Here is a 19,251-nt window from a genome sequence, read left to right as displayed (position 1 = left end):
CCAGTAGCAGGGACTACAGTTGCCTGGCCCTCACCTGAGAGTCACAAGCCTAAGAGTGGCTACACTGGGTAGTTCATTCAATGTCCCTCCCCCACCGGTTCCAAGCAACCACTGATGTGCTGTCTGTCACTACAGACGAGCTCGCATTTTCTAGAATGTTCTATAAATGGAATCATACAGTGAGTGCTTTTTGTGGCTTCTTTTGTTTGGCGTGCTTTTGAGATTAGTCCCTGTTTTGAGAGTAGCAGTAGTCTGTTCCTTTCTATTGCCAAGTTCCATTCCATTGTAGGGGACAGTTTGATTCATGTTACTCATCCCTCTGTTGATGGAGGTTTTGGGAGTGTTTTTATAAAAGGGCAGAGTCCAGATCCCAATTAATTACAGGGTGGGTTTCATGTACCCTGGAGGAACCCTTGCATCATAGTCAGAAGGCAGGAGAGGCTGGGTGAGGTGGCTCCTGCCTGTAATCCCAGCTCTTCGGGAGGCTGAGGTGGGAGCGTCACTTGAGCCCAGGAGGTCGAGACCAGCCTGGGTAACATAGCGAGACCCTGTTTCTACAAAAAATTTTAAAATTAGCCTGATACGGTGGGGTAGCCTTTAGTCCCAGCTACTTGTTTTATTTGTTGTTGTTGTTGTTGTTTTTTGAGACAGAGTCTTGCTCTGTCACCCAGGCTGGAGTGCAATGGCACGCTCTCGGCTCACTGCAACCTCCGCCTCCCAGGTTCAAGTGATTCTCCTGCCTCAGCCTCCCGAATAGTTGGGATTACAGGTGCATGCCACCATGCCTGGCTAATTTGTGTATTTTTAGTAGAGACAGGTTTTTTCCATGTTGGCCAGGCTGGTCTCGAACTCCTGACCTCAGGTGATCCGGGTTTTTTTTTTTTTTTTTTGTATTTTATTTTATTTTTAGACGGAGTCTCTCTCTGTCACCCAGGCTGGAGTGCAGTGGCATGATGTCAGCTCACTGAAACCTCAGCCTCCATAGTGGCTGGGACTACAGGTGCGTGCCACCACGCCCGGCTAATTTTTGTATTTTTAGTAGAGATGGGGGTTTCACCATATTGGCCAGGCTGGTCTTGAACTCCTGACCTCGTGATCTGCCCACCTCGGCCTCCCAAAGAGCTGGGATTACAGGCGTGAGCCACTGTGCCCAGACTGTTTTGTTTTGGTTTTGAGAAGGAGTCTCACTCTGTTGTGCGGGCTGGAGTGCAGTGGCATGATCTCGGCTCGCTGCAGCTTCCGCCTCCTGGGTTCAAGTGATTCTTGTGCCTCAGTCTCCTGAGTAGCTGGGACTATAGGCATGTGCCACCACACCCAGCTAATTTTTTGTATTTTTAGTTGAGACAAAGTTTCACCGTGTTGGCTAGGCTGGTCTCTAACTCTTGTCTTCAAATGATCCACCCACCTCGGCTGCTAGTCCCAGCTACTTGGGAGGCTGAGGTGGGAGGATCACTGGAACCTGGAAAGTCGAGGCTGCAGTGAGCTGTGAAGCTGTGATGATCATGCCACTGCACTCCAGCCTGGGTGACAGAGTGAGATCCTGTCTCAAAAATAAATAAATAGGAGGGCAGGGATCTGCGTAGGTAGATGTGATTTAGAAGGGGGCACTGGGTGTGGGTGGGTAGACAGGTAACCAGGCTGGTGTCATGCCACAAGGGGTTCACACGGGTGATCATTGGTAGACTGAGGGAGAAGATAAGGCCTGGAATGATCCAATCTGGAGGCCAAAGCATGGCATTCAGCTCTGCCATTTTTCTCTGCCTTCCATTTCTGCAACCTCAAATGGGCCCAACGTCCCCACTCCCCCACCCCAGTTCACCCGATGCCAAGTTGCATTATCGGTTTCCTGTGCATGGAGGCACCCTGATTTTCAGAAGCGAGTGAACTGTGCATATGGAGTTTGCAATGGGGTTGGTGATGGGGCAGAGGACGCTGGTTTCTTGGAATGGGGTAAAAAGTGGCTGTGAGTCTGGAGGGATGAGACATCCAGGCGGAAAGCTCATGGAGGCCATATGAGGAGGGGACTTGGCCGACAGAGGTGACAAGGCCAGACTCTTCTTATAAGGAGAGGGAGCTGAGGAATGGCTGTTTTCACCCTCAGGGTCCCACCCTCTTCATGCTACAGTCCTGGAGCTCAGCTCTCCACCGAGGCCCCTGCCCTGGCTTAAGTCACCAACAGGACACCTCCCACTTGCTCCGGCTGGGCTGGGGCCCTTGCACAGGATCCTCTGTGTCCCTTCATGAACTTGTGTTTTTGGTTTTTTTGTTTGTTTGTTTTCGTTTTTGAGACAGAGTCTCGCTCTGTCGCCCAGGCTGGAGTGTAGTGGCGCAATCTCGGCTCACCGTAACCTCTGTCTCCCAGGTTCAGAGGTTAGCTGGGATTACAGGTGCTCGCCAGCACGCCCGGCTAATTTTTGTATTTTATGGTAGAGACAGGGTTTCACCATGTTGGCCAGACTGGTCTCGAACTCCTGAGCTCAAGTAATCCGCCCGCCTCAGCCTCCCAAAGCGGTGGGATTACAGGCGTGAGCCACCGTGCCAGGCCTTATGCACTTGTTTTGACACCTCCCAGGTCGACATAACCTAGTATCCTGGAAGCCCAGCTTTGCCAGGCAGCCTCTGCTGACTTGACGTCCTGTTAGCTGGAAGGGTGTGGAGGGTGGGTGTGCTCTACCCTGCAGATGGCTGGGTCACCTCTCACAGAATACCCTGCAGATATTCTGTCTCCTGTCTCCCTCCTACTCCTCCTTTCTTTCTTTCTCTCGCCCCCCAAATCTGGGGTCTACCTTGCATCCCTGAAATTCACCGGGCGGCATTCTCTTAGCAGTTCTCCGACCCCAGGAAACCAGATAAGGGGTTTCCTGGCGTCTGGGGAACACCTTCGGGTATGAGGGGGTGGGCGGCTGCCCCCCAGGGACCCTGGGCGGCCTAGCTTTCGCAGACGCGAAGGCCTGGAAAGTGCCAGGGCTACCGAGCGGCCGGATTGGTGTGTGGGCCAGAGGCGCGGTGGTCCCGCCTCCTGGTTGCCAGGGCCCAGCCTATCCGCGTCCAGGCGGTCCTTGGTCTCCAGGTGGTTGTGGTGGGGGTCGGGGCAGGTGTATGTGTTGGGGAGGACAGTGGAGGACCCCAGGGATTTGCTCCCCCAGTCCCAACCGTTGACTCTCTGGGTTCCTCAGGCGCAACTGGGGAAACAGGCTTCTCTCGGACCGTGGAGAAGCCACCCCTCTCTCCAACGCGCCCTTCTCCCCCATCCCCCTCGGCGCGCTTCCGCCGGCCGCGCTCCCGGGTCCGGATCGAGCGCGCGCCCCTGGCTCTCCCGCCCGCGGCCGAGGGGCGGGACAGGCTCGGCTCCCACGGCGCCGCAGCCTGCAGCCCCCTCCCCTCGCCTCCTCGCCGCTGGCGGCCACCGCGTCGCTCCGGCCCGGGCCCCACCCCAGGCGACCCTGCGAGGAGCGGCCGGAGGCCGGAGGCCAGAGGCGGAGGTGAGTGCGACGCGAGCAGGTGGAGAGGCTGGGCGCGGGCCAGGCCTGGCTGGGGGAGGGGTCGGGCCCGGGACGCGGCTCTTTGTCTCCCGGAGCCCGTTCGCGGGCAGCGGGGCCGCTCTGCCTCCCGGCAGGTGCAGGCATCCCTGGAGGAGGCTGGGGGAGGCCGCTGGGGGCTGGCGGGGAGACCCGGGCGTGCGCTCCGGTCCCCCACATCCGGAGCCCGTGGCAGCTCCCTGCTCTCGAGGCTGGCGGTCTGAGTCCCTGAGGGGGCGAGGGGTAGGGGCGTGGAGATCGGTCCTAAATTGGAGCTGAGGCGGGGGAGGCGGCGGGCTGGGGCAGGCAGAGCCTCTTCGCTTTGGGGAAAAGCGGTGGGGGGTGGGACATGGGGACAGCAAGGAGCAGTGGGGCTGGCGAGTGGGTGTAGGTGCGTGGGAGCCGAGCGGATGGAAGCCGAGGCCGAGGTTTGAGTGTACATGGGTGGCGATGCTGCGAAAGGGCAGTGAGGTACCCGGGTCCAGGTCTCTGGAGACGACGTAGGTGTCCAGAACCTGGGATGCGGACCAGTTTGTCTCTTCAGGTGCAAGATGGACAAGAGAGACAAGGCGAAGGCAGGGGCCACCACGCGGACGCCGGCTGCTCGCCCTCCTGGACTTCTGACCCCCAGGCCCCCAGGCTCTCCTCGACCCCCTCCCCCAGTAACTCCCGCAGCCCTCCGAGTTCTGGGAGCTGCGGGAGCTGTGGGGCGAAAACCTCTGGCAGAGCGAGCCGGGGGCATCGGCGGGGCCACTCTTCCCGAGTCTGCGCCCCGAGCGGGACCAACGCGGAGTGCTGGGACAAGTTCCCGAAACCCAGGTACCCCAGCCTCCTTCCTCAGCTCCGACCCGATCTTCCCTCCCACTTCCAATACCTGTCCCATCTCCCCTCCACCACCACCTCTCCGGGGCACCTGTGACTCGGCTTTCTCCCGGCAGCTTCCAGGGCCCCAGCCTCCGGGAGAGGGGAGAGAGCTCCTCCTGCCAAGAACACCAGCCCAGGCCCTGTTTCTAGCCCAGGGCGTGCCAGCGGAACCACTAGGTAACCTGCTCCCTCTACCCCAGTCCCCTCAGCCAGGGTTGGCGTCAGAGTCTGGAACCTTTTATTTTACACTGGACGCGGGAACACTTGCAGGTCACTGGACACAAATTGGGTGAAAGCCATTATTGGTCGTCAGAGAGGGCGCATGCCCATTTCACAGATGGGAAAATAGAGGCTTGGGAAGCCAAACAAGGACCTAGGCCTGAGTGTGGCCCCCTCTGTCTCCAGGCCAGGCCCTCTTGGCCAAAAGGGACTCCGGATCCCAGCGGAGGAAACTGTAGCCAGAGGAAAAGCTACAGAGGCTCCCAAAAGGAGTGCCCTCGGCGCCGGGGCACGGAGAGGTATGTGACCTGGAGAAGAGTGGGGTTCCTGGGCAGCGAGGGGGGCCGCCTCAGAGGTATCGGTGACCCTTGGCCTTCTACTTTTTCTCCAGACACTTCCGGGCCTACCCCAGGAACCCCCTCCCCGGCCATGGCCCGTCGGTCCCGGGCTGCGGGCACCGAGGTGGGGCTCCCCCGGCCAGCTCCGAGTGCCCGGCCACGGCCCACGACAGAGGGCCCCCGGAAATCAGTGAGCAGCGCCTCGGAGCACAGTACCACCGAGCCAAGCCCGGCTGCCAGGAGGCGGCCCAGCGCCGGTGGGAGTCTCCAGAGGCCGGCCTCGCGCCCCCTGAGCTCCAGCGCCACCCCTCTCTCCTCCCCAGCCCGTTCTGGGCCCTCAGCCCGCGGAACACCCAGGGCTCCTGCGCATCCCTCGCAGCCCAAACCGAAAGGGCTGCAGGCTCTGCGCCCCCCGCAGGTCACACCCCTAAGGAAGGACGCAGCCCCAGCACTAGTCCCGCTTTCTTCTTCTCCTTTGGCCACACCCTCTCCACCGGGTACCAAGGCAAGACCCGTACCGCCTCCCTACAACGCAGCCACTCCCCTGCCAGCCACGCTCCCTCCTTCTCCACCGGTCACGCCCCCTCTTCCAGCCGCGCTCCAAAGTCAGGCCCCGCCCACCCTGCCGGCCACGCCCCACTCACCGAGCCTTACCTGTCAGTTGGCCACGCCCCTCCCTCTAGCCCCTCCTTCTCCCTCTGCTTCTCCCTCTCTGCAGACCCTCCCCTCTCCACCAGCCACACCCCCCTCGCAAACTCCACCCACACAGGTGATTACATCCTTTCCAGAAGCAGGCGCCTCTTCCCTAGCCATAGCCGCTTTTGTGGCTTCAGTCTCTCCATCAGTTTCATCCCCTCTGCAGAGTATGCCCCCCACCCAAGCTAATCCAGCGTTGCCCTCTCTTCCGACTCTCCTCTCTCCCTTGGCCACACCTCCTCTGTCAGCCATGTCTCCTCTACAAGGCCCTGTTTCTCCGGCAACATCTCTCGGGAATCCGGCTTCTCCCCTCACCACACTCCTTCAGCCAGGCCTTTCTGCTCTGACCACGCCCCCTCCGCAGGCCAGTCCTTCCCCGTCTCCCCAGGCCACGCCCCACACTCTGGCCACTCTTCCTCCTCAGGACCCTCCTCTTCTGGCCACATTGCCTCTGCAGGCCTCTCCCTCTCCTTTGACCACAGTCTCTCTGCAGGATCGTCCTCTAGTTTCTCCCTCTCTTTTGGCCTCGCCTCTGCAGGCCCCGCCCCCACCCATGGCCCCGCCCCACTCACAGGCCCCACCTTCTATGACTACGCCCCCTTTGCAGGCCCCGCCCTCTCTCCAGACCATTCCCCCAGTACAGGTCCCACATTCTCTGACCTCACCGTCTCCGCAGGCACCTCCCTCTCCTCTGGCTTCGTCCTCTCTGCAGGCCACAACTTCTTTGGGCTCACCCCCTTTGCAGGCCACACATTCTTTTCTGACAGTGTCCCCTAGGCAAACCCAACCTTCTTTGACCTCGCCTTCTCAGCCTTCCTCTACTCCCCCTGATTCACCCCCTCTGCAGGCCCCTCTTTCCCTTCCTGCCTCACCCCCTCTGCAGACTTCTCTCTCTCCTGCTGTCTCACCCCTAAACTCACCCCTGATCACATCCCCTCTGCAGGCTCCATCTTCTCTGGCCTCCTACTCTCCTCAGGCACCTCCCTCTTCCCTGACCATGCCCCCTCTGGAGACCCAGTCTTCTCTAGTCCCGCCCTCTCTGCAGACACCTCCTGCTTCCCTGACCACACTCCCTCTGGAGAGCCCACCTTCTCTAGCCCCACCCCCTCTGCAGACAGCTTCTGGTTCCCTGACCACATCCCATCTGGAGACTCCACCTTGTCCAGACCCACGCCCTCTGCAAGCACCACCTTCGCCATTAATCGCGCCCCTTCCGGAGACCCCCTCTTCCATAGCCACGCCTCCTCCACAGGCCCCACCTGCTCTGGCCTCACCCCCTTTGCAGGGCCTGCCCTCTCCCCCTCTGTCTCCTTTGGCCACGCCCCCTCCACAGGCCCCACCTGCCCTGGCCTTGCCTCCACTGCAGGCCCCTCCCTCTCCACCTGCCTCACCCCCTCTGTCTCCCTTGGCCACATCCTCTCCACAGGCCCCAACTGCTATGGCAGTGTACCTTCTGCAGGCCCCTTCCTCTCCCCCTCCCTCACCCCCAGGGCAGGCCCCTTTCTCTCCCCCTGCCTCACGCACAGTGTCTTCTTCGGCCACGCCCACTCCACAGGCCCCACCCTCTCTAGCCGCGCCTCCTCTGCAGGTCCCACCCTCTCCCCCTGCCTCTCCCCCAATGTCTCCTTCAGCCTCGCCCCCTCCACAGGCCCCACCCCCGCTATCCGCGCCTCCTCTGCAGGTCCCACCCTCTCCCCCTGCCTCTCCCCCAATGTCTTCTTCGGCCACGCCCCCTCCACAGGCCCCACCCCCTCTGGCCGCTCCTCCTCTGCAGGTCCTGCCCTCTCCCCCTGCCTCACCCCCAATGTCTCCTTTGGCCAAGCCCCCTCCACAGGCCCCGCCTGCTCTGGCCACACCTCCTCTGCAGGCCCCTCCCTCTCCGCCTGCCTCACTCCCTGAGCAGGCCCCTTTCTCACCCTCTGCCTCACCCCCAATGTCTCCTTTAGCCACACCTCCTCCACAGGCCCCACCTGTTCTGGCAGCGCCCCTTCTGCAGGTTCCTCCCTCTCCCCCTGCCTCACCCACCCTGCAGGCCCCACGCCGCCCCCCGACCCCGGGTCCGGATACCTCTGTCTCGGGCCCACGGCTGACCCTGGCGTTGGCCCCCGGCCCGCCGCCGCCGCCCTCGCGCAGCCCGTCCAGCACGCTGAGCGGCCCGGACCTGGCCGGCCACAGCAGCAGCGCCACGAGCACGCCAGAGGAGCTGCGTGGCTACGACAGTGGGCCCGAGGGCGGCGCCGCAGCCTCCCCGCCCCCCGACGCAGAGCTCGCCGCTTGCCACCCGGCTGCCTGGAGTCGAGGCCCCGCTCCGCCGCTCGCCTTCCGCGGAGCTCCAGGTAAGGGGCACCCCAGACCCGGCCTGGCTGTGGGCGGGGTCGGAGGCGAGGCTTCCCAGCTCGGGGGCGGGACAGCTGGGTCCGGGGCGGAACTTTCACAAGGGGGCGGGACCTTGAGGCAGGGGCAGGTCTATTATCACCCCCACCGCCCACCTGGCGTCTCTCCCCGCAGGTGCGCAGCTGCCGTGGCCGCCCGCTGGCGGACCCGGCTCTGCTGACGGTCTGTGCACCATCTACGAGACTGAAGGGCCCGAGTCGGCGACCCCAGCCCCAGGCGCACTGGATCCGGGGTCCACTTCCGGCGCGAGCGGTGGGAAGGCGGTGGCTGGGGCTGGGGCCGGGGCTGGGGCGTCCTCGCGGAGCCCGAAGCAGGCGCGCCTGGGCGAGCTGCCACTGGGGGCGCTGCAGGCTAGCGTCGTGCAGCACCTGCTGAGCCGGACGCTGCTGCTGGCAGCTGCCGAGGGTGCCGCGGGCGGCAGCGGCGGGGGCCCAGGAGGCGCCGAGGGTGGTGGCGTCACGGGGGGCGCCCGGACTGCACTCAGCGACGCCGAACTCGGCCGCTGGGCCGAACTACTGTCTCCCCTGGACGAGTCCCGTGCCAGCATCACCTCGGTCACCAGCTTCTCTCCGGATGACGTGGCCTCCCCGCAGGGTGACTGGACCGTGGTGGAGGTGGAGACCTTCCACTGAGCCAGACCACAGCCCCGCCTGCTACGCCCCACCCCTGCCTTAGGATCCGCCCCTCTGGGTATGCCTGTTTGTTTTAGACCCCGCCTCCACTGCCCTGGAGCACCGCTGGGTGGATTGGTCTTAGCTCCCTGGAGCCTGAGCCTTTCGGCCCAGGCTCCACCCCTGCCTTTGGCCTCGGAGGCTCGGGACCTACCCACAGCTTTGACTAGGCCCGCCCCTCGAGCTCCGCCCCTTTGGCCTAGGACACGTCCCATTTCCCCGAGCCCCGCCCCGTGTCCAGTGTATTGCCCACCCCGCACAGCCTGAGTTTGCAATAAAACTGGGACACTGGGGCCTGCACACCTTCGCTGTCACCGAGAGGGCCGGGGCTGGGGGCTTCCAGCGGGCTGAGCGGCGCGGGGGGCCAGGCCAGGTAAGGTCTTGCTGGCGGCTGTGCGCGAACCGGTTGGAGCTCTGGATTAAGTACGGTTTTCCTCTTCTGTGAGAAAAGGGGCAGGCCAGGTGGGGCTAGGGCGGGGCCCTGCCGAGTCCTGGCCATCTGGTGCCGCGCACCCATCCAAGTGTGTGAACTTGGGCCTCTTGGTGTCCGACTTCTGGTGGAAACGTTCCGCGCAGGAGGGGCCTGGCTGGGGCTGTGCGCCCTAGTGGATGAGCCAGTGCATGGCCGAGGTGAAGGAGCGACTGGAACACTCCTCTCCCCTCCCTTCCCCTCCCCTCCCCTCCCCTCCCCTCCTCTCTTCTTTTTCTTCTTCTGCTTGACCTCAGGTGATCTGCCCTCCTCAGCCTCCCAAAGTGCTGGGATTACAGGCGTGAGCCACCGTGCCTGGTCTGGCACACTTTTCAAACTCGATGTGGGGAACTAGTACTCCTGGGGAACAGGTGGGAAGATTGGAGGGCACCGAGGCAAGGATGGGGGACCCCTTCCCATGGCCCTTCGGCTGGTATAGGGTCTCGGGCCAACTGCCCCAGTAGGGGATTGCAGGGAGAAGTGGCCTCTCCCAGGGCTGGGTGGGAGATGGAGTCCTCACACTGCACCCTGTCTCCAAGTGTCCTCGAAGTGCCACTTGGTGCATCCCACCCCCACGGCATCCTTGCCCTGTCTCCTTTGTCAGGCGTCCTTATCAGATCCCAAACATTTTCACAGGCCCCCTCCAATCAGAGTTTCCTGCTCTTCCTCCCCCAACTAACCCTAACCCTAACCCCCAGCTCAGTCATCTTGACCCTGGAGCCTCTCAGCCCTAGCCAGTTTCTCCCTGTTCCCAGGTGCCCCTGCAGAGAGCTCCCCCACTAGGCCTTTCCTCCCCCGGGTCTCCTGCATGGCACCAAGAATGATGGCAACATCCCCGGCTGGTTAAGAAGACAGAGTAGGATCTGGCCTTGGGCCCTCAGCCCTGCCTCTGCCCCTGGACCCAGTACCCTTACGCCATCCTGTGATCAGGTTCCTGTCAGTCACAGACCAGCAAGTCCTGCCCGTCCCCATCCCAGACAAGGCACTTCCCAGCCTGGGGTCTGAGGAGAAATGGGCTCTGGCCTGGAGGGGTGCCACCTGCACCTCTGGGAGCTAAAGGAGGAGGACACCAGCACAGTCCTTCGGTCAAATTCAGAGTTTTGTGGCAAACCATAGAGGTGTTCTCTCAAGCCGGGCCCTGGTGGGGTTGGGGACCTGGGTGTTTTTGTTTCCAGACTCTAGGACAAGCCCAAGGCTGACTCCTGACATGCTGGGTAGCCAGAGGCTCAACGCCAACTGCCAGAAAGGACAGGGCACAACCTCAGACAGTTCCTCTGGGGTCCTGCCCCGTCCTGGGGCGCCATCGGGGGTGGAATTACCATGGAAGCAGGAGGCATGGACAGTGACTGTCAGGGTCCCCAGGGTTACATCTGCACTGTGTGTGGCCAGGAGAGCTGTGGCTTGTGATAGGACAGTACATGGGACTTGGCTGTCTCAGTGCACAAGCAGTGTCATGTCCTTTGCTTGGCTGTCAGGCATGGGGGCAAGGGGCACTTTGTAGACCCACACTGGGTGCAGAGGGCAGGCCCTGGCTGGCATCTGCCTGAACCCAATTATGTTTCTGCCCCTAGGGGCCAGGCACCGTGTCTCATGCCTGTAATCCCAGCACTTTGGGAGGTCGAGGAGGGCGGATCACCTGAGGTCAGGAGTTTGAGACCAGCCTGGCCAATATGGTGAAACCCAGTCTCTACTTTAAAAAAAAAAAAAAAAAAAAAAAAAAAAAAAAAGTTGGGCCAGGTGCAGTGGCTCATGCCTGTTATCCTAGCACTTTGGGAGGCAGGTGGATCACCTGAGGTCAAGGGTTTGAAACCATCCTGGCCAACATGGCGAAACCCCATCTTTACTGAAAATAATACAAAATTAGCCAGGCGTGGTGGCGCATGCCTGTAATCCCAGCTACTTGGGAGGCTGAGGCAGGAAAATTGCTTGAACCTGGGAGGCAGAGGTTGCAGTGAGCCGAAATTGTACCATTGCACTCCAGCCTGGGCAACAAGAGCGAAACTCCGTCTAAAAAAAAAAATTAGCCAGGCGTGGTGGCGGACGCCTGTAGTCCCAGCTACTCAGGAGGCTGAGGCAGGAGAGTCACTTGAACCCAGGAGGCGGCGGTTGCAGTGAGCCAAGATCGCGCCACTGCACTCCAGCCTGGGTGACAGAGTGAGACTCTGTCTCAAAAAACAAAACAAAACAAATTAGCCAGGCATGGTCGTAGGTGCCTGTAGTTTCAGCTACTCGGGAGGCTGAGGCAGGAGAATCACTGGAACCCAGGAGACGGATGTTGCAGTGAGTTGAGGTCACACCACTGCACTCCAGCCTGGGCGACAGAGTGAAGCTCCGTTTCAAAAAAACAACAAACAAACGTTTCTGCCTCTAGGAAGCTTTGCCTTGCCACTCCTGGCTCTGTCCTCCACCCCGCCCCATACCGCCACCCAGCAGCTGGGATTCTGCCTTAGCTCTGTGGGGAACCCCACAAAGGACTCTTTCTGCCCCCTACTCACTATCCTCCCTGCACTAGCCCCTCACAGACTCTGCGGTCCATCTGGTGGGGCCCTCTTACCTAAGCCCTCCATGGGCTCCCAATGGCCCCCAATTCAAAGCCCAAACTCCCTCTCCTGACGTAAGCAGTCCCTTCTTGATCTGACCACGCCCAGGCTTTCCTATTCCTCCTTCCTAGGCATGGTGTGCCTCCTGTTGGTCTGATCTTTATGCTTTTACGCCTGGAAGAGGCCCTGACACCACCTCCTCCAGGAAGCCTTCCCTGATCTCCCTGCACATTTGTCTATTGACCACTTACCACATTAGTGCAGGCTCCCCCCTGCCTAGTACCTGTCTCCTCTGCTCCACTGGAGACCCCCCTCAGAGCCAGGCACAGGGCAGAGTACCCCACAATATCCCTGGAGGTGTGAGCAGAATGAACGCAACTGGGTCCTGTGCTTCCTGAAGCCCAGCGATTTGGCATGCCTCTCTCTCCTTCAGGGGGGGCTCAGGTTGATTCACCTGGGTGGGAAATCATGCCCTGCCCCCAAACTGAATGCCCTTCTGTCCTCTCCCACCCCCATTCTATGAGACTGTGGGGAGCTCCTGAGGGCGAGGACAGCGTCGCCTTCCCTGAGCATGGTTTTTGGTCCTGGGGCTGGGCACCCACCACTGCTTGCGATTCTCCTCCCAGCCCGCAGGCCAGTCCGTGACTGTGTAAATACACTTTATTTTCCATCTTTCCCGCCTGGGCAACATGTGGAGTGAACAGGCAGTGTGCAAAATGGTGGTGGGCAGTGTAGGGGGCGTGTGGGAGAGCCCCGCGGGTGCCTGCCCCGTCCCCAGGCTTCATAACACTGAAAAGTGGGCAGCTAGGAAGTGGGGACGGAGCAGGGGTCCCCACCCCAGGAAGCGCCAGGGAGATTGCTTGTGACGCTACTCTACTGGAGGCTCCAGGAGCACCGAGGGGGGCAGCCCCAAGGTCATGAGGCCCGGGGGGCTTGGGGGAGGGAGGAAGGGGACTGGGGGGCATCGTTGAATTTTGGCACCGTTCTCAGCTCTGATTCAGCAGAGGCCACGGGACCACCAGGAGGAAGTGAGGGGAGGCCGCTCGCTAGGAAGCTCCTACATGGGGGCCTGGCCCTGGCTGAGGGTGGGGCTGGGAACACAGGAAGAAAGGGAAGTAGATGGAAGCTGAGCACCCCCCCAGAGATACCCCTCCATCACTGGCCAGGATAGGGGGTGTGAGTGTCTCCCAGAGGAAGATGTGGGGTGCTGGGGAGAGGGGTCTCTTCACTTCCTCGAAGCTGCTCTGGCCCCAGAGAAGCAGGGAGACTTCCCGCTCGCCACTCACTCCCCAGGTGGCCCTGCACACAGTATGGGGGACTTTGGTTTCTGCTGCAGGGGCCATGGTGCCTGCACCAGGCAGGAGAGGCCGGCCTGGCCATCTGTCCCCAGCGGCCCAACTCCCCTAGAGATGGCCAGGGGTTGGTCAAGGGTCACTTCGTCCCGAGGAGTGTCATGGGGTGCTGATGTCCAGCCCAGAGCTGGTGCTCTCCTTCCTCAGGCCTCAGTTAGCTCCTGGGCGCTTCCCAGCAATGCCGCCCCTGTCCCAGAAGGAACCCTGCTGGGAGGTGGGAGCTGCCTGCTCATTCAGTGCTGGGACCTCTGGGTCATCTGTCTCTTGCCCTCTGCCCTCCTGTTAAGAGAGCAGTCAGCCCCTCCAGGCACCCCAGAACGCCAGAGGGCCCGGAGGAGTACAGACCAAGATGGGTAAACACTGCTGGGGAGGGAGAGCCTGCCCCGGGGTCCTGAGGAGCCCCAGGCCGGACCCCACCCTCTGCGCTGCCTCGCCGGGCCTCGCTTTGTGGGTGGCCGAGCCACAGAGGGCGCGGAGTTCGTCAAGTGCGGCAGGTGGAGCGCAGAACGCGGACTGCCCGGGCGCCCCCCGCGACTGCGGTCTCCTGACTCCGGGCACGCGGGGCACGGCCTCAGTTGTCCAGGCCCTGGCTGTAGGGCGCGGCAAGCTCATCGGCGTCGCTGTCTGAGCTGCCCTCGCTGTCCTTGGCCGGCCGCTCTAGACGGCGGAAGAAGCGCGCATCACGCGGGGACAGAGGATACAACGCGTCCTGCAGGGCAGCGCCCACGCCTACACCGAGTAGCTCCTCGTCCGACGACGGCAGCGAGTCCTCGTCCAAGTGCCGCGCCAGGCTCAGCCCGTCGAAAGCCAGCGGGTCCTCGAAGGGCGGCGGGCCCTTCAGCAGCCGCACCTGGGGCGGGGGACCGGCGCTGCAGGCGTGGACCGGCCTTCTGCCCCGCCCTCCCAGCCGCATCCTCCGCAAGGCACCGGCGCTCGGCTCGTCCCAGGCCGACGACACCCAGGCCTGTCCCCGGCATCCCCGCGCCGGCTCACCTCGGCCTTCAGCTCCTCGATCTGGTCCTTGAGCTCGCGGATGTACTGCGATGAGTCCGAGTGGTTCAGCTGACCCTGGATTCGGCCCTCCTCCCTCTGCGGGGTGCGCCAGGTCACGCGGGGCCAGTGCCATGCTGGGCCTGGGGTGCGGCCCCGCTCCTGCCCCAGGCCCTGCCCCCGCCCCCGCCGCTCACCTGGATCTCCAGCTCAGCGATGCGCTGCCGCATCTCGGCCACCGCAGCCATGCTGTCCGCCTCCCGCAGTCGCACGGCCATCACCTCCTCCTTGCTCTGGGGTCGGGGGATTGGGGGCAAAAGGAGGGAGGGTCAGGGGGCGGGACGCATCAGGGGGCGGGACCGCGGGCAGGGGCGAATCAGGAGGCGGGGCGCGGACGGAGGCGGGTCAGGAGGCGAGACCGCGGGCAGGGGCGGATCAGGAGGCGGGGCGCCGAGGGTGGGGGCGGATCAGGAGGCGGGACCGCGGGCAGGGGGGGGGATTAGGGGCGGGGCCTCATGTAGGGTTGCGTCCGGGGCAGGTGCCGCGGGCCGGGAGGGGCCGCGGGGATCTGCACCTTGCACTCGGCCTCGGCCTGCTTGCGGCGGCTTTCGCTGAGCTGCGTCTGCAGTCCCTTGTTCTGTGCCGCCAGGTACTGCAGCTTCTCCTGCAGCGCCGCGCGCTCCGCCTCCACGCGGTTCAGAAGGTTGCGATGGATGTGGTCCTGGGGTAGGGAGGAAGGGAGGACGGAGAACCGTGGCGGTCAGGGCCTAACCCAGGGGCTGGCCACGGGCACCACGCCCCTCCCCCAACGGGCAGGCACCCCGAGTTCACCTGTGTCTCAAGTTCCACCACGCGCTGCCGCAGCTCGCGGCCCTCGGCCAGGGCCTGGGCCTCGCGCAGACGCACGCTCATCAGCTCGTCCTGCAGCTCGCCCACGACCAGCTTCCGTGGGGACTCCTTCCAGCGGCCGCCGCGGGCCAGATGGGCCTGGGGGGTGAAGCCGAGAGGCGGGCGGTCAGCCTCCGCTCAAGAGCCCCGAGGGGACGGCCCTAGGGGCCGCTCTGCCCGCCGGCGCCCACCCGGCCCTCACCTGCCAGGTGTCCGAGAGCTCCTGCAGCTGCAGTTTCAGCTCTCGCGTCGAGGCCACCGCCTGGCCCTCCCGCACCTTGAGCGCCTTCAGCTCCTCCTGCAGCTGCGCCACGTTGTTCTCGTCGGGCAGCGAGCTGTTCCTCTGCGGGGAGAGAGGGATCAGGGCCTGGGGGAGCAGCGCAGCTGCATGGCAGGACAAACGCCCCCAGCCACGTTGCCTCCTGAGCTCTGCCTTGGGCGGCTCAGATGGGGGAGGGCGACCCCCTGGACAAGGCCCACGGGGAGCAGACTCGCCTGTGGAACCGGCTGGAGCTCCTCAGCTGTAAAATGGGTGTGATAACAGCACCTACTCTCACAGGGTGTCCTAGGGCAACCCCCATAAACGCCGTCCTGCACATACTCAGACTCCCCGAGGTCTGAGATCCACCCGCTCAGGGGAATGATCAGGTAGAGAACCAGCCCCAGCAGAAACACCCTGTCTGCCCTCTGGCCCCCAGGCCAGGCCACACCAGGCCAGGCAGTCGCTCTCACTGGGAACAGGCTGAGTGCCAGCCTAGGCCCTGGCCTGGCACCCCAGGGCTCCGTGATGGAGGATTGATGCTCCAGGACCCAAATCCAGCTTTCTAGATGAGGTCCGCACTGACCCGTGTTTGGGTCTAGGGCTGGGACGGATCCAGCAGCGTGTCCTGGAGGCACACTTCCCTGTGAAGTGGAGGGAGGCGGGAGCGGAGCCCAGCTCTTGGCTGGTGATGAGGGCCTGGAAGCAGATGGCCTCTCAGTCCTCCATTTGGGAGGACTCCCAAAATAGTGCAGGCTGGAGGGGTGGGGAGGCTCCTGCTGCATGTGTGAATGGGTCTCTGGGTGCTTTCCTTCCTCTGGGAGCTCCGTGGGAGAGTGGAGTCGATGCCAAGTCAGAGCAGTTGGGGAGGGACCCAGAAGGCCTGGGATGGTGTCTCCATGGGAATGTGTAGGGAGGGAGCCCCAGTGGGCCTGGGCCTTCCTTTCTCTCCTTCCTGTCCCCCTCCCCCATCCCCCTCTCTCCCTCCCTCCCTCCTTCCTGGAACCCGGTACCTGGGGAAACACACACAGGTGGGATGGGGGTATCCAGGAAGCTCATAGAAGCTGCCACGCTGCTGGAGTTTGCCTCATACAGGAGGGTGGGCATGGCCACGTGGGGTTGTGCTGTGTGTGTGCATATGTATGGTTATGTGTGCATGGGGGTGGGGGATTCTGACCTGGGGTCACCCCCAAAGCTTACCCAGGACCCCTCCTATGCCCCAGGGTCCCCCCGACACCTGCCCGCCTGCTTCCTGTCGCACCTTTTCCATGTCAAGAACCTTGTCCTGCATCTCCCGAAGGGCCCCCAGTGTCTCCGTCTCCCGCAACCTCGACTGTTCCAGCTCAGTCTCCAGGTGGGACACGAAGTCTTCTGTGAGGCGGGGGTTCTCCTGGGGGAGGCAGAGAGCTGTGTGGGGCCCCAGGCCATGGCTGGGGGATGGGCAGCCTCCATGCCTGCTGGCTTCTGCCCCCCTCCCCAGAGCCCTTCAGCAGGGAGAGGGGCCCAGGTTTGGGGCATCATGGGCTGGACCCCCTGATGCTCAGAGCAGAGGGCCTAGAGGTCCTGGCACCCATGCAGCTGGCCCGGTCCAGCTTCCTTCCTGGAAAGGCTGCACAGAGGGGACATTATGAAAGGGGACTTGCCTTGGCCTTCGGATGCCCCGAGGGACCCCAGTGACTGTGGTTTTCCAGGGTCACTGGTGAGGGTGGGAGATGGGTTCTTGCTGGGTGGTCACCGTTCCAGCCGCATGGTAGGTAAGGCCAGGGGTGGGGGCGAGGCCTGGGGCTGTGCACCTGTCTCTCCACCTTTCTCCTCTGCATCCCACCCTCCATTTCAAAACAGGGGAGGATGGGGAAAGAATGTTGGTATCAACCTCTTGCTCCCTGCCCTGGCTTCTCAGAAGTTCCCCAGTGGGGGGGCCCCCGGAGTGATGGACACTGCCACCTGGACCTGAAAAAGGACATCTGGCCCCTGGGGTGGGAGCCGGGCTCCCTCTCACTGACCCTGTGGCCTGGTAGCGCAGTTCTCTGGGGGACTGCCTCAGCCCTCCCAGCCACCACCCTCTTCCTGTGGGTCTCTGAGATCCATGTGTGACGGTGGCTCTGCCTCAGCCCAGATGGCCTCCAGGCCCCATGTGGGGGCCCTGCCAGGCTGTGGCTCCTCTGGGCCACCTCATCTTGCCTGTAGTGGCCTCCCTTTGGGCCTGAGGAGGTGGCCTTGGGCCTCCCCCATCACTGCATCCCCCCCAAGGCCAGAGCTCAGGAGTCTCTCTGACGAGCCTGAAAGGAAGCATCATGCGGTGGGTGGGATGAGCCCAGCCTCAGTTTCCCTAACGTCCATGCTGCCTCACAGCAAGGTGGGACGAGATTGCTCGCAGACTCTGAGGGCCACAACACCAGCATCATACCGACGGGGTTCACGGGGACAAGTGAGAAACAGTGAAACTGCCCTTCCCCTCCCCAGGAGCAGGAGATCAACTAGAATCCCCCGGCCAAGGCTTGAGCTGTAGTCTCTGGGCCTGGGGGTGGAGGGGGCACCTCTGTATTGGATGGCTCTTCTTTCTTAAGCACTCCATGGTTTCTCCAACCCACACCCCACCGCCAGGCCCTGCTGGGTCAGGCCAGGATGGCAGTGGGGCCTACAGCATCGCTCCCTGCCCTCTGGGGCATATGTCCCGGTGGCCTGCGGGGCTTAGGGCTGCAGCCACTGGTGGTCTCTGCAATCAGGAAGCCCGACTGCTAGGTGCAGCTGCAATTAAGTTTTTTTTTTTTTTTTTTTCTTTTTTTTGAGGTGGAGTCTTGCTCTGTCACCCAGGCTGGAGTGCAGTGGCGCCATCTTGGCTCACTGCAACCTCCGCCTCCTGGCTTCAAGTGATTCTCCCGCCTCAGCCTCCTGAGTAGCTAGGACTACAGGCGCATGCCACCACACCCGGCTAATTTTTGTATTTTTAGTAGAGACGAGGTTTCATCATGTTGGCCAGGCTGGTCTCCAACTCCTGACCTCAGGTGATCTGCCCACCTCAGCCTCCCAAAGTGCTGAGATTACAGCTGTGAGCCACTGTGCCAGGTCGCAGTTAGGTTCTAAAAGCTTTCAGAAGAAGCAGATTTTTTTTGGGGTGGGGGCCCAGCTCATGGGCCTGCCCATGATGGGATCCAAAGTTCATGGCCCACAAGACACTCAGGGTGCCTGCCCCCTCAGCCCCACCCTGCCGGCTCAGAGCTCCCCAAACAGTCCTGGACTGCCCTGCTCCCATTCTTCATGGCTGGCCCCCTGGGGACACCCAACAATTCTTCAGACTCTGGGGAGAGGCAAGGGCCTCAGTAAGCAGTCATAGCCCTGTCTGCTGCCTGTGACATGGAGGGAACCTTGCAGGGATAGCCCGATCTTCAGAGGTCTCCCTGCTGAGGCTGGGGGGTTGGGAAGTCAGACACTGCAGACACCCTACGAGGTGGCAAGAAATGGGAATCAGGATGTCCCAGAATGTGGAGTTGCTGGGGGAGAATCTGCGCTTGTCTCTGGGTTCCCCTTACCCCAGAAAGGAACAGGAGGGCCAGGTGCTGAGGCCCGCAGATCTGAGCCCTGAAAGAAAACTGTGGGGTGGGGGCGTGGGGCGTGGCCCCGCTCAGCAGCCCCGCACACCCCGCCTGTACCTGCTGCTCCTGCAGCTGCCGGATGGTGCTCTGTGCCTTCTGCAGGTCCTCGGCCGCCGAGCTACACTGCTGCCGCACCACCGCCAGCTCCCGCTTGATGACGTAGTTCTCTTCTGCCTCCTGCGCCCGTGTCACTTGCCCCTGGGCACAGCAAGGATGGGGGCGGGGAGGGGGAGGCCGTGACCCTCGGCTCCCACCCAGGGCCCTGCCTCCCGCCACAGGGGGAGGCCCAGAGAGTGGAGGTGGGTGGAGGTGAGGTGGGGGGCCTCCCGTACTCAGAGCCTGGGATGGGCGTCCCACTGGGCCTGGGGACGTGGGTGGGTGACAGGCAGGAATAGGACACCTGGAGGAGCCTGGGAGGAACAGAGCTAGCCCTGGGCTTGGAAAGCTCAATCTCCTTCCC

General features: G+C 62.7%; 2 protein-coding genes across 6 annotated transcripts in view; one reads left to right on the top strand and one right to left on the bottom strand.

Moving 5' to 3' along the window:
* The first annotated feature begins 2,887 nt into the window (after positions 1–2,887).
* On the top strand, positions 2,888–9,000 carry PRR36 (proline rich 36). Its single transcript, XM_015440769.4, has 7 exons — positions 2,888–2,895; positions 3,177–3,482; positions 4,063–4,337; positions 4,457–4,559; positions 4,788–4,900; positions 4,993–7,971; positions 8,144–9,000. The coding sequence occupies exons 1-7, from the start codon at positions 2,888–2,890 to the stop codon at positions 8,659–8,661; spliced, it is 4,302 nt and encodes a 1,433-aa protein (XP_015296255.4). The 3' UTR covers positions 8,662–9,000.
* A 3,351-nt stretch (positions 9,001–12,351) lies between these two features.
* Positions 12,352–19,251, bottom strand: part of EVI5L (ecotropic viral integration site 5 like) — a 33,002-nt gene continuing 26,102 nt past the window's right edge. For 4 of the 5 annotated variants that reach the window (XM_045381190.3, XM_045381192.3, XM_045381191.3 and 1 more), the window contains 8 exons: positions 18,849–18,989; positions 16,460–16,588; positions 15,142–15,282; positions 14,883–15,038; positions 14,626–14,772; positions 14,249–14,344; positions 14,055–14,150; positions 12,352–13,911 (listed from right to left, as the gene is read on the bottom strand). In XM_045381190.3, the coding sequence (XP_045237125.1) occupies positions 13,633–13,911; positions 14,055–14,150; positions 14,249–14,344; positions 14,626–14,772; positions 14,883–15,038; positions 15,142–15,282; positions 16,460–16,588; positions 18,849–18,989 (1,185 nt within the window). In that variant the 3' untranslated portion in view covers positions 12,352–13,632. Of the gene's footprint in view, positions 13,912–14,054; positions 14,151–14,248; positions 14,345–14,625; positions 14,773–14,882; positions 15,039–15,141; positions 15,283–16,192; positions 16,323–16,459; positions 16,589–18,848; positions 18,990–19,251 lie in introns of those variants that run through there. The other variant, XM_074025634.1, reaches the window with a different exon arrangement.

Source organism: Macaca fascicularis, chromosome 19, assembly GCF_037993035.2.
Source record: "Macaca fascicularis isolate 582-1 chromosome 19, T2T-MFA8v1.1".
Lineage (NCBI taxonomy): Eukaryota > Metazoa > Chordata > Mammalia > Primates > Cercopithecidae > Macaca > Macaca fascicularis.
The sequence above is the reverse complement of the archived record's forward strand: the minus strand, read 5'-3'. Positions and strand labels throughout refer to the sequence as shown.

Coding starts and splice junctions, on each gene's coding strand:
- PRR36 (XM_015440769.4), top strand. Junction 3,483..4,062: donor GCCGGAGGCCAGAGGCGGAG/GTGAGTGCGACG, acceptor TTGTCTCTTCAG/GTGCAAGATGGACAAGAGAG. Junction 4,338..4,456: donor GACAAGTTCCCGAAACCCAG/GTACCCCAGCCT, acceptor TTCTCCCGGCAG/CTTCCAGGGCCCCAGCCTCC.